This window comes from Amphibalanus amphitrite, unplaced genomic scaffold (assembly GCF_019059575.1).
Source record: "Amphibalanus amphitrite isolate SeventyFive unplaced genomic scaffold, NRLGWU_Aamphi_draft 000206F_arrow, whole genome shotgun sequence".
Taxonomy (NCBI): domain Eukaryota; kingdom Metazoa; phylum Arthropoda; class Thecostraca; order Balanomorpha; family Balanidae; genus Amphibalanus; species Amphibalanus amphitrite.
The window spans coordinates 408,563-425,907 of NW_024881701.1; the positions used below are offsets into that span (position 1 = coordinate 408,563).

Sequence of the window (17,345 nt, forward strand, 5' to 3'; positions counted from 1 at the left end):
GGGAGTTACACGAAACCGTCGTCGGCGAACAAAACGGGCACGGGTTAATGCCAACGATGTGTACGCCGTAAAGGGACCCAGCAAAGCTCCTGACGGAGCCAGCCCCATTGGGGGGACCACCGGCCCGCGGGTGCCACCGCCGCCGGCCTTAGGACTTCTGGGAAATGCTGGCCCGCCACCGGTGAGTACATTCGATAGCAATTGAACGTAAATGTTAAAGTATATAATTATCTGTGATATTTGCATGCGTATTGCGCAACGCTTCGGCATTTATGTTCAGAAATGGCAATTATTTATGGAAATAACCAACAAATTGTTGGATCTGCGTTGTGTACCGCATATTGTTATACTTTATGCAACCCGGTGCTAGGTCGTTCAACCATCTTAATTTCAATATTTTGGCTTTACGACAATTACATGACAATTGCGAATATTTTAGCAGGTTCACCGTTTCTCTTATGTCGCTGGCTGGTGGACCAGCCAAGGGGTACGCCGCCAGCAACGGCGATGACCTCACCACCATCAACGTGAGCCACCGGGCATACGAGTCTCTCCTCTTTGTGCTCCTTTTCCCTTACGAACAGACGGATGGCACCCAGACCTCCGCCAGCAGCCGTCCCGCGCGCGGCGATTCACCGCACTGCAGTACGGTGTGCACCGTCTACAGACAAACGCGTTCCGCGGACGACAGCTTGCTGCTCCGGGCCGGCCGCCTCCCCTTGGAATACTGCCGTGCCGCCCTCGAGACGCAGTGGCTGGTATTCCTAGCCACGAACCAGCGTCTGATGCAGACTGAGCTTTATCAGCACCTGGTGGACGCCATGCTGGCGATGGAGAGGACGCCACAGCCGCCACCAAAGTGGCGCTGCAGCTGCACAGACAGATGCTCGATGTGTAACTTGTGATACAAATGCAAACACGTTTCCATCTAGTGGTGAGGTACGCTTGGAAGGGCGCAGCGTCCGGTCACCCCAGCTATCCATCTAGTGGTGGGGTACGCTTGGAAAGGCGCAGCGTCGGGTCACCCCGGCTATCCATCTAGTGGTGGGGTACGCTTGGAGCGGCGCAGCGTCGGGTCACCCCGGCCATGGAGTAAATAATACTGGAGTGGACAGCTGGCGATTCAGCTCACCAACTGCAGAAGGAAGAATCTAGAAGGAAAGAGTGTCGAGTATCTAAGCCAGAATGTGAGGATCTGTAGACCTGGCACTGCTCACGGACATCACATCCCACCTGAACACGCTGAACACAAAAGTTCAAGGAAAGGATCTTCTGCTCCCCGACATGTATGCGCATGTCACTGCCTTCGAGGTGAAGCTGCGTCTGTGGGAAGCTCAGGTAGGTCGAGGACAGCTTGACCACTTCCCTCGCCTTGCCACCTGTGCTGCGGAAGATGTCGACCGCGACGGATGTGCCGCTGCTCTTGCCACTCTGCGCCAGGAGTTCACGAACCTCTTCGCTGGCGTTCGGGAGCTCGCTACCGACTTCAAGCTGGTGACAGCACCGTTCGACTTCAGTGTCGACGAAGCGCCGGTATCCCTGCAGATGGAGTCGGAACTCCAAAGCAGTGATGAACTCAGAGGAAAGTTCCGAACCTCTTCGCCTCTGCCCTTCTTCCGCGATGTCATTATCCCCATTGGCGGATATCCCAACTACATATCGCACGTCCAACGCCTCGCTGCCATGTTCGGTAGCACGTACTGCTGCGAACAGCTGTTCTCCAAAATGAAATACGTGAAGTCCCGCCTCCGATACAGACTGTCTGATCGTCACCTGAATGGCATCCTCAGGCTGAGCTCGACGACATCTGTGGCGCCGAATGTCGAAGGGCTTCTTCACGGCAGGAAGCAGCACCACCCTTCGCACTAAAAACGAGGGTGCGGAGATCAAAGGACGCATTCCGGTACCTTTCTGGGACAGCATGAAAGGATTGACGTGGAGTATCGTGTCAATACAAATAGCATGTGAATCACAAAGTATTTTGTCTTCTTACGATCGAGAAAAGTTTTGCGGCATTAACCAAGAAACTAAACACAAACATCAAGGTAGCTTGTCGTCTCCAGCTTCTTGAGGTACTTCTTAAATAATGTGAGTCGTTATTTCTATGATTCCTAGTGTGTCTGTGCATTTTACAAAAGCAGATTTGATTTTTAGTACGGTTGTCATGGGTCAAAAGTCATTCGTTTGTAAGTGTAACTATTGGTATTTGTCTCTGTCATGAGACAGTCATTGCCCGTCGTTAGTCAGTCGCGTCATAGCAAGATAGCATCCATTTTAGTCATTGACAAACGAAACTCTGGCGAGCTTAGCACTCAGGCCCCCCAGTTGCTCACAAATGCAACACCCGGCCCGAGCTCCCAAAAGTTTGCCCGCCCCTGGTCTACATAGACAATCATATTGTGGCACACGTAAAATACGTACAGGATTTTTTTTCTCTGAATCCTGCAGGTGTGTATCCAAGAGTCGGCGCTTCCACCCATCCAGGACGAACTACTAGATGTCCAGTCATTTGCGGAGGCGGAGACTACTGCACCGGCAGCACCTTCAGCTACAGAACTATCGGCTCCGGTGAGCCAGTGTCATCTCATATTGGGTGACTCGATCGCAAAGTACCTGGACCTGTCTGCGCCTGGCATGGACAGTGTTGTAAAGCTTGTAGAAAGCGGAACTACATGGCCAAGGGAGGCACGATACATCCAGGAACATCTGAAGGAATGGGAGATGGAGACAAAAAGAAGAGGATCTAAACCAGGAGCGATTTTCATCTGGATGGGTGGAAACGACACTTACGGGCGGCCCGGAGTGTCCCCGCAGGGCCTTGATGAGAATGCTGTTATAACCGTCCTTGGTCAATGGTCAGGCCACAAGTCACGGACGAGTGACCCTCGCAGGGCCGACCATTCGGCTCTGGCACGATACCGGTAGGTGCTGGGAAGATACGCAGGCCTTCAAGGCGGATCGAGCCCTCTCCACGCTTTCCGGCCGTTACAATCAGGTCCGGTTTATTCCATATGTCGGCTGGGCCATGACGATCATGCGCCGCCAGGGGCGCGCCAAACGTCACGTAGTTGCAGAGGAAGTGGCGGCCACCTGCGGTGTTATGTGAAAAGAAGCAATATGATGAGAAAAGCATAAAGGTGGCAGACCCGAAATGGTGACGGTCCAAGGGCGGCGGACGGTGGCGACGAACCCGAGCTGGGCGCCTCAGACTCCTCGAAGTCGGGGAGGGTGCAGGGGGAAGACTTTGGACACTTCCACTCGGGAGGCCGGGTGACGTCGTCCGCGACATACTCGTTCAGCGAAAGGAACTTTGGAATGCCGACATTGGCGCGGATTTTTCTCGATCCCCCCTCTCCCCCAGGAAGGCGGACCGGCTGAGCTGGAGTATCAGCGTCCTAGGCAGCTGGCTTATTTTGGTGGTGACGCAGCACTCGTCATGGTGGCAGTGCGGACAGAGCAGCTCGCGCCGATCAGGCCGCATGCACAGCCGCAGTGCATCCTCCAGCGTGGGCGCCTCTGTGCCCTGGCTGTGCGGCACGCTGACAAACCAGCTTATGTTCTCTTGCCGTTTCAGCACCGTTTCATGGCACTTGTTGCATGTTGCCGACAAACTAGGCAAATATCGCGCCGCCGATGCCGAGACAAGCCGCCGCCGCGCCGCCCGTCACCCCGCCCCGCCGGTCCCGCCGCCGAGCCGGGTCGCCGCCCGCCCAGCGGCCACCTGTCGCCGCGCATGGCTTTTTCTAAGACAGAAACAATGGGCCATATCGACGCCGCGAACGGTGGACTGGCGTCCCCCTGTGACCCTGCGACCCGGCTGACCTGTGACCTGTTCCGAATGGGGCCGGCGGGGCCCTGGACCTGGGGAACTGGAAGGGTGTGTGAGGGGACGCGGCGTGCCTGCCGCCTTTTTTTGTGCTATTTCACGACCCCTGTGTATCGAATGACATTTTGACCGACGTACTTGAACCAATCCAGGGGTCCGCACCCTCACTTCACTGTTAGTCGCCGACGAGGTCACTTCGCTCTCAAACGAGGACGGCGGCGCTCTGCTGCCGCTCACGTCTAACTTTTCTAACTACTGTGTCTGTGCTGTACTGCTGCCATCTCGCCGTCTTCGGTCAATAGCGAACTCTTCTATTTAGAAGACTGTGTTTAAGTGGTGGTGGTGTGAGTGAAACCGAAGGGGCGAGTGGGAAAGGAGAGCGGCGCGCAGCTCACAGTTCTCACGGTGGCCGGGTCTACTCACTATTCTTATCAATCCTCTGTCATCCTACATACCATGCAGGCCGCGAGGTGTGCTCCTTATGCGCTCTGAGACGGGCGCTGTTGAACGACCCAACATGCATGCCGCGAGGTGTGCTCCTTATGCGCTATGAGACGGGCGCTGTTGAACAACCCAACATGCATGCCGCGAGGTGCGCTCCTTATGCGCTCTGAGACGGGCGCTGTTGAACCTTGATCCGTAAATTATTCAACCGTGTTTATTTATTTACCGATTAGATACTTCCCTTCTTCAATATTCGTTCACTGCCTCTATTAATCCTGCATCCTCTCACAATTCCCCCGGCCGCCAACCCGAATGCTGCGAGACGCGACACAAATACAGTCCACACAAGAAAGCCAGAAACGTCCGCAACAGTGCACCTGTAGCTCTCGACGGTATGGTACTGAAAGTTGTCTCGCGCAGGGTTGTCGGTCGTCCGCTGCGCAGCACCATCAGTTTGGCGACGACGCGCGGCGTGCGACACTGGCCGCTGCTCTCCCGGGCCCGAGATCAGGGAGACCATCTCACTGAGGAACGGACGCAGACCCAGCAGCGACTGCAGGGTGGCGTTCTGATAGTAGGAGTTCCCGTTGTTGGGTAGGCCAATGTACAGAGGGTCTTTGCCGTCCATGTCGGAGTCGAGCGGCCGGATCGGGATCAGCTGCAGGCTCTTGTCGCCCTCACTGGACTTGCACAGCGACGACGGCGGCCGCATCTGCTGACTGGCGGCGAACCGCGAGTCGCCGGCATCGGCCAAGTCACCGTAGAACCGGCGCGAGCCGACGCCGGCCGCCTGCAGCCGCTCCGTGTTCTCCTTGTCGGCGCGATCCGGGCAGCTGGGCGCCCACTCAACCGATCGCAACGGTCGCGGACGATTGGCCTCGGGCGGATGCGGCGAGACGCCCCCTCGCCCCCTGCAAGGCCCACCCCCTTTTTTAGTTGTAAGGTAATGACAGTGAAATGATTTTAACATTATTTAATCATTGCATAAACAGGGAAAAGCAAGACCGTCTCTGCTACTTATTGTCAAAACTACGCTCATTAAAAAAAATAATAACAGCAAAAGGAAATATGTCATCCAGATTGCCAAGGGGAAGCCTTGGCTGTTTGACATTTCATGCTAATTTATGTACGTACTAGTTGTATGTCTTTTCAAACGTGCCGTTTGTGCCGGGTGGCAATATATATTGCGCATAGATTGTGTTTTATGTTATTTTGCTTTACGACTTTTTACGAATGACAATGCAGATGCCAGAACTGTTCATGACTGATCAAATATTTGAGCAATAAAGAAGGAACACATGTGATATGAAGGTAAGGTACGAACGAGGTCTTCAACATTTCATGCTAATTTATGCGGAAACAAACGGTTATCAGGGCAATGAAGGTGTGAACCAGGCCGAGCCGGGGTCGGGTAAGTTGCCTGAACATGCATGTGTGGCGTAGTTTAGAGATGGCAGCGGGGCGGTGACTTTGTGGCGCAGGCCCGACCGCGGGCGTAGGAACCGCGGCGTCCCCGGTTTGTGGAGCGGCCCCGAAGGTCAGGGGCGTGGCCCTGCGCGGCCGGCGCTGGGTCGCGGCGGAGCGGGAGGCGGGCAGTGCGTTGGACGCGGTGACCGGAGACGGACCCAATAAAGGAGCGTGCAAGTTTGAGGACTGTTGGCAAGCGGGGGCGACAACACAACATTGGCGCGGTCGGTAGGACCGTCTAGAGAGAGACCTTGCGCGCTGGAAGGATGTCGCAGAGGCTGAGGGCCAGACCATGGGCTCTGTGCTGTTATGGCTCGGCAGCAACGACATGTACAAGAAGGACGGAGAACGGGTATCCGACCCAATGGACACCATCAAGGAGGTGCTCGAAGTCCTGGCCGAGAAGGACGTGATCATGATCGGACCCCTTCCACGAGCCTGCGACCGGGGGCGGCGGTGGGAAGACACAAGGGCGTACTGGTTCGAGAGGTCCCTAATGCGTGCTCTCCCCAGCCGATGCCGCCTGTACAAGCCCGGCCACAGGCTAACCCACATGCTGCGGAGGCAGCGTGTCGTTGGAGACGGCACGCAAAGGGACGGTCGCGTCATCCCATGGTACCGCCCAGACGGGGTCCAACTGACCCCAGAAGGCTACCGGAAGATAAGTGACCTGCTCCCACGGGGATACCTTGGAAGCGTTTAGGAGGACGGGACATCACCCCAGCAGCGGCTGTTGGCAAGCGGGGGCGACAACACAACACATGCTTGCCGTAGCTTGAATGAGTATTGTGGGGCTTTAGCGGAAAAGGTGTGAGAGCCCCTTGCATGAGCTCATGCTCAGAGAATAAAATGTGACACGGTCACATATTAATAACATGTTTGCTTGGCGGATATGGCACAGCATACGAAAGTGTGGAAGGATATGTAATAAAAGCATCAAGCAATGCATAACAAAACTAGGCACAAAAACAAGTTTTGTGCTGATCAAAATACGCTTTTTCGGAGGAGTTCCATCTGGTCGTCCACGACTCCTGCCGCTGGGAACAAGGGTCCAGCACAACGAGCGCAGGGGCGAGCCAGCTCCGCCGGCTGGGGACGTGGAGCTCCTGAATAAGCAACTCAGATTCCAAACGCATCGCCAGTACGCCAAGTAAAAGCTGGTAAATAAATGCTATTTTATGATCTGAAAGGTGACTGCGAGGCACTTGCCAGCCTTCGTCACCAACGCGTTGGGCGCCCCAGACAAGGGGGCGGGAGGGTAAAGCTAATCCTGGACCTGTCGCAGCCCGCCAGCAGCAACGTGAACGACGGTATAGACACGGAGCAGTTCCGGCTGTCCCAGACTGCAATAGACGAGGCTCACCGACTTATATTTGCCATGGGCGGCCAGGGTAGGCTGCTCGCCAAGGTACGCATCCAGTCAGGATTTAAAATGATGATACCGGTAAAACCCGACCAGTGGCGTCTACTAGGATTCCAGCGGCAGGGCAGCTATTGTTCTCAGACCGCTTCGAGCTTCGGCAGTCGGAGCCTTTTGGTGGTGCTTGTTAAGTTAAACATGCTTTCATTTTCAGATGGGGAAAAACAAGTGCCAGAAAACTTGGAGACGCCTCAAGGCGTTAGAGGCCAAAGTCGCTCACCTAAGAGCACAGGTGGATGGTGAAGGGAAACCGAGAGAAGAGAAGTGAGGTACTCCCCGGGGCCGTGCCATCTCGTCCCCGGAGACTCCATCGCCCGAGACTCGAAGATGGCCGTGGATGCTCCCGACACCGTGCTGAGCCTCACCACTGGAGGAAGCACGTTTCGCGCCCTGGCTAGGTCTGTCGAAGACCACGAACTCAAAATAGCAGCATCACATTGAGCTACTAAAGAAGGCTCACGGACAGTGGGTTGTAGGCGATGGCAATGCCAATATTGATTCGGTGAGGGGCCTTCAGCAGACAATATGTGGAGTTTTTGCTCTCCGGAACCTGATGCAGACATGACATATCTGTGCACGCGCCGCCTCAACCAGGACCCTCTTGAGAACTTGTTTGGGGTTATTCGGCAAAAACGTGTGAATACAGACAAACCTGACCCGACGCAGTTCCACCACGCGCAAAGGCAGGTGACGCTGTATACAGTCGGATTCATGACTTTGACCAGCGTCAGTCACAGGTTTTTTGATAAGCGATTCAGCTACATTCTGTACGTTTTTGACATCGTACAGCAATATAAATTGAACCATGGTAAAGACAATGATAAATGAACTGAGAGCATTCTGATCTTTGTTAGGCGTCCTCGTGGGTCGGCCCAAAGTGTATGGAAACAACGATCGGTCAGCGAGGACATCGAAAACAAAAATCGGTTCGATGCTCGAATCGATTTCGGTGCTGGTCGTTAGTGGGCGGTAATCACTTCGTTCGTTCAAGCCCATGGCACATCTAGAATACCTTAAAGTATATAATGTACTACATCAAGAAACCGATTACGACCTCAAATCCTACGTTTATTGAAATCGGTATTCCGTGTTTTCTCTAGTAATTAATCGGAAATCACGACCACCGCACTCTGCTTTTGTTCCTCCTTTCTAAATACATATCACAAGTGTACATCTGTTAAAAACGTAACATAATCACGTTAGTAATATTAGGTGCTAGTAACAACCAATTAGTTAACCATCGATCGATTTCGGCTGGTGCTTATTAGTTATTATCCAGCCTATCAAAAGTATCCATTGATTTAGTGAACTCATGTCAATTTCAATAGCACCTTAATATTGCGCACCACGCCGCTAATGTCTCAAATTGTATGTGGGATATTTAACCTCACCCCTCCACAAGCACCTCCGCTTCCAAACGTATCGCCAGTGCGCCATGTGAATGCTGGTAAATAAATGACGAATGAAGTGTCGAAGACATTTGTAGGCCTTAACAGGTCGAAAATGGGCGCGGACAGCGGGCATGTTGAACGTTGGTGGGGACGGCGGCGCGCGGCAGGACCCGAGTGCGCAAAAAGGACCATGCGAGAAGTGGTCATTTGGCCGCGGACGCTGGTGCGGGGCGGACGCGTGTTAACCAGTGATTTCGTGAAATGGTATCCACATCACTGCCCCTGACTCTCAGTCGCGCGGCCTTTTGCAGGTTTTTCGGGCGCTGCGCACATCGACAGATGGCTTGCCGACCAGCTGGGATTGGGCCACCTTCGACATGCTCCGGCAGTGAACGTGCTCGCGCAGACGGACCTCGCCCCAGCCACGGCCCGGGCGTCTGCCAGCACATGGCGGCGTCTGCCTAACTTCGCCCACGCCCCGGGCGATATCGGCTTGCTTCTGGTTTCAACCAGCTAGGAGGTCGACTTCATCGGATACTGTTTTACAGCTGGGAGTGGGGTATACGTCGGCCATCATCGGATACGGGACCTGGCGGATGGGACTCTCGTCGCATCAATCTCGGTTTGTACAGTCCACAGCAGAAGTAATGTGGGGTTTCAGTCATGGGTATGTTCTGCTTCTGAAGCTTAGGAACGATTAGCCAGACTACAATGAAACTTTGAATGCAGCTTATATGTATCGTCACCCTTGCAGCTGCAACTTTAGCTATTGACATCTTCTTTTCGATCACTCCGCATTGAACAATCGCCAGTCAAAGCCAACCGTTGAGATTGGTAAAACCCTACATTACTTTAGCGGTGGGCTGTACATACCTACACCCGAATCGAACACCGGACTCGGTGTGTCAGCCGAGGATGTCAGCCGCGTGATTCCGCTGACACGGGACATGACTTCCGGTGGCGTGGTTGGGGGTGTCCAGTGTTCACTGCTGTTGGACACCGGCAGTAGTATTAGTTTGCATCAGACCGCTCTAAGCTTCGGCAGTCGGAGTTCACTCGCATTTTAATGATGTGAGATTATTTATCTAGCGATTTGTTGTGCATTGAACGCGCCGCTGGGCGCGCCTCTGCCGGGTCCCGCCGCACGCTCTGGGCGCGCCTCTGTGGGCGTGTCGCCCTGGGCCGTATATTGGGCTGTGGGCGTATCGCCACTATCGCCGTCTATTTAAGTCCCCGCCTCAGGCCAGGGCACCAGCTCATAAACCAAGGTTTATGAGGCAGCACCTGGACCCGGGAAGGGGACCTTCTGGAGGAACATATCCAGGAATGGGAAAGGGAGGCGTGCCAGCAGGGTCTGTCCGTGGGAAAGATTTTTCTTTGGTTGGGGGGCAACGACGCCTACGGACGTTCCAATGAAGGGCCTAGAGCCATTTGCCCGCAAACGGTGGAAAAGGTGCTAGCCCGGCTCTCCTCCTACTCGAACAGGGTAATTATGGCGGGGCCCACGCCGCGGCTCTGGTGCGATGACCGCCTCCAGTACGAGGAGACGGTGGCATTCACGGCAAACAACGTCCTCCGGAGCTTGGCTGCGGTCTAGAAGATGGAGTTCGTCCCCTACCTTGGGCGGGGGCTTACCGCGATGGTGAAGAAGAGGCACGTCATCAAAGGAGCATCGCCCGGCACTGGTTTTCGCGGGATGGCGTCCATCTGAGTAGGAGGGGCTACGAGAAACTCCTGAAGAAGCTGGGGTCTCTCTTCGACTAAAGTGCGTCTTCTGAAGAAGCCGGCGAAGTTGGAATATGGTGTTCAGGGTTGCAAATAAGTCGCGCGGACGTGGTGGCGCTGTGATGCGCTGTATTTTTGGTTCCATACTGTACGGCCCTCCAGGCATTAAGTGGTTGGTTGCCAACATCGCAATAATTGATCTGCATTGATGAATACGTCTAATAGCTGTTGAAAACCACTGCCGAAATGTGTGTACGAACCCTCTTCTCATTTCTATTGAGTGATTTTACCGGAGTGTTTTTGTCATTTTAAGTTATTACACCAAAAGCGCATAGGCTAACCAACCACTCTTTTGCTGGAGGGCCGTACGTTAAGTATCCGCGCGGGCGTCGCGGGTAGACCACGACTTGGCCGATAGCCGACATGCTCGATTGGTCGATCCGCAGCGTCACGCGTGAAGGGGGTGCGAGTAATTGAGGGGGAGATGTGTGAGATTATTATCTCGCGATTTTCGTGCATTCAACGCGCGGCTGGGCGCGCCTCTGCCGGGTCCCGCCGCACGCTCTGGGCGCGCCTCTGTGGGCGTGTCGCCCTGTGCCGCGGTCACGGGTCGACCGGGCGGCGGCCGCCGGCCGAGGTCAGTGTGGTAAGGGAGCGGGGACCGAACGGAGGTGTAGGAGAACGGCAATATACCACCAGAACGGACTACCGATTTTCAATCTAACAATGACATTGCCGATTGTCTAGTAGCATTGTATCAGTAACGCGCGAAAGCCGCGGCATCTTGAAACCCAAAAGAAAGGGGTGAGGTACTTGGTTGTCGGGGATTCAAAGACCTCTCGAAAAGTGACGGGTAAAAAGAAAGAGGACAGATGCGTAGTGATGCCGGAAGCATATTCAGTATATGACATATATGTGGAAGTTCAGTTGGAGATGAATGAGTGTGATCGCGAGGTGGTTATAGGGTAAAAGGATAGGATCGTAGACCATAAGATATCGACACATCCATCGATAGATGTATAATTTATTGAAAGTACATCTATACGTACGGAGTTTTTAAGAATGCGCAATCTATGTCTTTTACGCATGTTTCCATCTATTGGTGGGGTACGCTTGGAAAGCCCACAGGGATTCTACGTGGGCGTCAAAGACGTCCCGCTGTAGATCCGGACTAACAGCAGGAGCTCATGCTCTGAGAGCCAGAGACGACATAGAGGACAAATAAAGGCAGAGGTCACAGAGGCACTCCGCTGTCCCCCTTGACTACACTAAGTGCGACGTTCCCTGGCCTTCCAGTGGTGTGACAGGCGACGATCAGCTGATCGACGGGGTCACAGTGTGTCCCAACGATTCGGTCGGGAATGCGGACGAGGTATCGAGGAGTGGAAAGGGGTCCAGTGACGCAGGAACAGGACCGCTAGTGAGAGGAACGCATTCACTGGCTGTGCCGGGTGACACCTGTGTGAAGGCAAACGTGTGATGGCAGAGCACGGCAAAATGGAAAATCAAGCAAACCAAAACAACTTCTGGTTGAGGAACACCCCTGTGTCATGGATCTATGTAAGGGCAACGCACAGATGGTCGGAAAAGCACTCGATCGTAATGTTCCTTCAGCAGGCGCAGCTTCTCGACTGTGGTACGAGGCAAACCTCCAGTGCAAGAAGAGGACACGTCAGTCTTCCAAGCTGTAACATTGTTGGATTTTCCATCTCTTTATAAGAAGTGTTTACTAAGTTGCGGCACAATGACGAGATTTAAACCCTGATCACTTTGAGGGGCATCAACGTATTGGCTGCGCTTGCGTGGGGTCCGACAACCACCCGTACGTGCCGGCAGTGTGGCGGCCGACGCGGGTGTCACCGTTGATGACACAGGCAGTGACGGAATTTGTGCGGGCGGGTGTGCTGGCGCCAGGGCGGCCGAGGGCCTGCTACCGGCTTTTGCGGTTCCCTAGTGTTTCGCGCCATTTATGACCTTTCGCACCGCACATGCCGCGCCGGCCAGGTAAGGTACCGTCGGTCGAAGGAGCCTGAATATGACCATCCGTGGTGGCGGCGGATGGCGGGTTCGCACGATGCGCACTTCGCGCGATCGTCAGGACACGTACCATCACGGTTCGGCGACGCCAGGTGGTTTGAGAGGACGTCGCTGCCCGTTGATTCAAGCGACACTGCTCCTCGGGCCCCTCCGTTGGGCGCGTCTTGGGCGTCGCTCGTCGGGTGGCAGGAGTCAACGGTATCCGAAATATAGCACCAAATGCGAACATCAGGATCGCAAGGAGAACGCTGGTGGTCATTAACATGAGATATTTTGTCCGAAGCTATGCCACAAGATAACATTTTTGATGTTCATGTTGCGTTGAAGTGGAAACTCGCCTAAATAGTTGTGTTCCGCTAATTGATATCTTGCGTCATAGAGAAATACGTAATAGTTCATAAGAAAACAGGGCTTTAATGTAGTGCTCTCTCCACTGCAGCGCGATGTGGATTTCATACACGAGCTTTACGTCGACTGGGTTTATGTACGTCGACTTTACGTCGACTGACCATGACGACGAAGAGCGCGAAGACAACCGAGAAGTTTGAGTTACCCCAACGAGGCCTGATTGTCATCGGCCGAAAGATAGCAGCGTGATTGAGCGTTGGCGTTATTACCAGAACAAACGCAGTGGGGACGCCTTGAAAAAGTAACCCGTCGTTATGCTGGTTGATCGCTCGGGTGCAAGATTGGAATATCAGCGAATGTCGTGTCCCTTCCCTCCGTGATGTTGTGCGGAGACCGCACGACGGTGGCCGGTGCCGACGGTGGTCCAGTGGCTTCTCTTGGACACAACCGGCGGGCTCAAGTGACCGGCTACCGCGGCTGCTAGCGCCGAAAGGGGGGATGCCGGGGGGACAGGCCGGCACGCAAACGCGTCAATGTAATCTGCTCAAAGTGTTGCCGTCGCAGGCCCGGTCTGACTCCTATGTCGCGTCAAATCTGTCTCGCCTGTCCGCTCCGCGCGCCGAGCGACCTGTCGGCTGATGCCTGGGTGCCTCAGGTTGGGCGTTTCCACCGCGCTCCGTGGGGTGGGTGGACGGGCCTGGGCCTGTCTCGTGACCCGACTCCTGCCTTCCCACCGCGTCTGTCTTGCCTGTCTACTCCGCGCGTCGGGCGACCTGGCGGTTGGCGGGGCGGCCCTTCGGCCCGGCTGGCCCGCCGCATTCCTGAGGATGGCTCGGTGGTAGGTGGAGTGCGTAAGACTGTTGGAGGCCGGACGGTAGAGTGTCCTCCGGCGCGGCGCGTCGTGCTGGCGTTGCATGAAGTTGCAAGTTGCACCTATCTCCGCTCTACGAGGACTACTGTCGGAAATCGCTGCAATACACACGAAACAGACTGCGCGGCTTGCGCGTGACTCAGGGGTCATCGAAAGGAGGGGCCGGGAGACACCATTAAGTTCGGGCTCGAAATCACTCAGTCAGCAGTTATTTTCGGCGAATAATGTGAACGTGTACAGCATACACATCAATTCGTTACCCGCAAAAGTTTACGCCACAGTAGTGCGCAAAGGAAGCATGCCAAAACGCTGACACTTGGTCGCAGAGCTAGCAACAATTACGATGTGTGCAAGTTGGTTGATTCCTGGCCAAGTGATAGGAACTGCTCATATGTAGCTTTCCACGCGTCACAGCCTCAGTGCCGGGCCAAACAGCGGTTTCAGCAGCGACGCCACGTATCTCCAGTGTGCAAATCCATCCAATATATACGCAACGCAATTAAAACTACGCATCTGTTGGAAAGCACCAATCATTGGCCAGCACCAATCACTGGTCATGAAAGATAATATCAACAGTACGCAGGTCATCACATCTGAGCAATTGTTGTCAAGTTTCCAAGGTGAGCAACGTATCAGGACATCTGGCATCATGCCAAACGACTTTGTCTTGAAAATAGACGATCAGGACTTTTCGGGGCTAATAGAGCCCCTTGCCGTCGGTGCCTCGTCGGATAACTATCCAGCCACCATCTTCCCAATCCCCATAGAGGCCCCAGCTGCCTCTAACACCCCGTACGCCAGTCTCAAAGACAGCATCACCCGACAGGTCGCCGACACGAAGGCGGTCGATGTGTTCTGCAGGTACGCCCTCGAGAAACTCGACGTCAAGGTCGAGCTGGCCCATGATGATTACAACGTCCGCGCAGGGACTGAAGCTTTGGGGAACCAGAATTTCGCCAAGTGGGGGGGCCAACTCCGCAACGGAGGAAGTCTTCGCTGTCCAGATCAAGGATCTGCTAGGAGTGGTCACCCTGGCCTCTAGATGCCGATCACGTCCGGGCCCGAACAGAGGATCAGGGCCCTCTGGTCCCGGGGCATAACGCTCGTAGATCCAACACTGGTCAACGAACTCAGGATCCTCGAATACAGGCCCGAGACTGTGAGGTCTCTCGTCACGAACTTGACCACGGCCACCCTGGCCCTCTTTTATTTTTCGACCCGGGGCACCACCCCGATGAGCTACCCGGACTGGTTTCAGTTCGGAGTGCTGGCGATCCAGGGGATCTCCAACAGCCTCCTGAGCCATTGGCTCCGAGTCGGGCAGCTCTACAACATCGGGCCCTCTATCGTGGCTGCCACCGTCCCATTCCGAGAGATCATCGATCTGTGTCACAAAATTCTGGAGAAGGCCAAGGACCTGAGCGACACCGGCCCCCAGTTCACTCTGTTTCTCCAAGCCCTTGGGAAGAACTTCACACGCTTCTCGATCAGGGCCAGCCCCTTCACTGCGGCCCTCATGACCCTCATCCTGCTCTTCGCTACAGACAGCCGGACGTTGCTGTACCTGTGCGCCGGAGCAGGAACAGACGTGGTCGTCGAGATGGCCAGGCGTTCCTACCTCTGGACGACGGAGATTCGAGCAATACAGGGCAGTTCTCGTCAGTGACAGTCGGGCAGGACACCTTCGCTCCCACAATGAGGCCCGCTCGTCAGCTCGGAGGCCCCGACGCGATCGAGCACAAAATGGAGTCCGCCTCAAAGTCAGAGCTAGTCAAGTACTTGCTCTGGCTTATAAGCAGCTACCATGTGCTCTTGACGCACGGAGTTATGCTGCCAGACAGCCGAACGGTGAGTGAGGAGACTTATCTCGTCTCTATCAGGGAGCTTCTCACGCCGGACCCCAACGCCAGAGACTTCCCCGAGTCGTCACTTGGGATACTGACGCGCCGGTACCTCCCTGGCCAAGCACCGGACATGGGCGCTCCAAGACGAGACCTCGGACCGCCAACGCTGCGAGCTCAACCGCCCCCAGCCATCGAGGCACAACCTCCTCCCCCGCCTCCGGTGGACGACCCAAGGCCACCAGGCGATGTGCGACAAGAGGATTTGCTGGATCTCAACGGCTAGAGGACAGAAACAAGACATTCCAGCAGGGAACAGAAAAAAATCACTGTTCATGAGTGTCAGAGCAGCCTGAGTTCGCAAGAAGTGTCTGCGGTAGATAAACGACGCCAGTTGTTATGAAGCTGCGACATGGCTTCAAGGTGCATTCCACCATCCTTCCGACCGATAGGCAACTCATAAAAAACAGGAAATATTCCACAGTCCTAAGACTCGAGTTAAGCACCCACGTATGGATGCGAAGGTAAAATATTGTGAAAAATATGTAGAAACTAACGAATTACCGCTCTATACAGAGTGCAGATGCTCCGTAATGAAGGAAAAATGGAAGGCACGTAAACCATGGACATAACACCGACAAAGCATTCCGCTGAAGGAAATTGCCAACCAATTCCCTCCAGTTGAAACAAATGCTTGCGTCAGAAAACAAACCATTTATCGATGCGATGGAGGGAAAATTGAGGAGCTACCCTCCCCAGTCCCGCTGCCCTATCCCCAGTAGCGAACAGGTCATAGTGGCGTACCTGCGTATGGGACGCTCCCCCTCACGCGGAGTACCCTGTTCCGAATCGGAAGGGCCGCCCACACGCACTGTGGGGAGGAGACAGCACCTCCTCACGTAGTGTCTCGCCTACGTAGCGGCAAGAATGGCCATCTGGGGAACCCCAGCCCCTTCGATGATGGATGCGATGGATAGTGAAGTTCCTCTCTATCTCCATCTCCATCCTCTCCATAATGAAGTTCCTGCGGAGGATGGGCCACACCGTCCCTCGGGTGTGTGCGTCCCTCGCATATGGGGAAGCAGTTGGCGCCCCTCGCATATGGGGAAACAGCGCCCCTCGCATATGGGGGAACAGTGGGCATCCCACTGTTCAGACGGTCCCGGCCAATGAAGCGGTGGGCGTCTCACGCCTGAGGATAGGTGGACGCCCCCGTCTGTGAGGATAGGTGGGCGCCCCATGCCTGTTAAGAGCAGCGGATCAGCCACGTGGAGCGATTCCCCAATCAGCCGGAGCGGAGTCCGCGGCCACGGGCCGGCCGCGGCGGCCCAGTCTCTCGGCACTTACCGGCAGAGTCGGCGGACTTAGCGGGCGGTTTGGTGGACCCCTGGGTCGGCTTAGAGCCCTCTCCTTCCGACTTACTCTTCGCTGCTGCTGCTGCTGGTGTTGGCGGCTGAAAAGGAGACAGGGAACATTAACAATGACTATTAAACAGCCATGCAGTTTAACAAATACCACAGTAAATGACTTCAGCCTTGATCGTTTCAATCACATACTTTCAACAGAATATTCCGAAATTCCATAGCTTAGTTTAAGCCAAGTAAAAGCATACAGCATGTAGCAATAAAGGTTTTCGGCTTGGGCATCCTGCCCGCGAGCAGGATCAGAGCCACGACCGTCTGGCGTACGGCCAACCGCGGCTGGCACCGGAGACAGTTCGAGTATTACCTGGTGCGGGTTGTCTAAGGTACAGCCCACAGCAGAAGTAATGTGGGGTTTCATAAATCTCAACGGGTGGCTTTGACTGACGATTTTTAAATGCGGAGTGATCGAAAAGAAGACGTCAATAGATAAAATTGCAGCTGCAAAGGTGACGATTCATGTAAGCTACATTCAAATTTCCATTGTAGTCTGGCTCATCGTTCCTAAGCTTCAAAAGCAGAATATGCCCATGAATGAAACCCCACATTACTTC

The 17,345-nt window shown here is 54.7% G+C and overlaps 1 protein-coding gene across 1 annotated transcript in view; it reads right to left on the bottom strand.

Moving 5' to 3' along the window:
* LOC122385039 (atrophin-1-like) overlaps positions 1-17,345 on the bottom strand; it is a 49,233-nt gene that overhangs the window by 19,842 nt on the left and 12,046 nt on the right. The window contains exon 6 of the mRNA XM_043373001.1: positions 16,718-16,823. Coding sequence (XP_043228936.1) covers positions 16,718-16,823 — 106 coding nt within the window. The remainder of the gene's footprint in view (positions 1-16,717; positions 16,824-17,345) is intronic.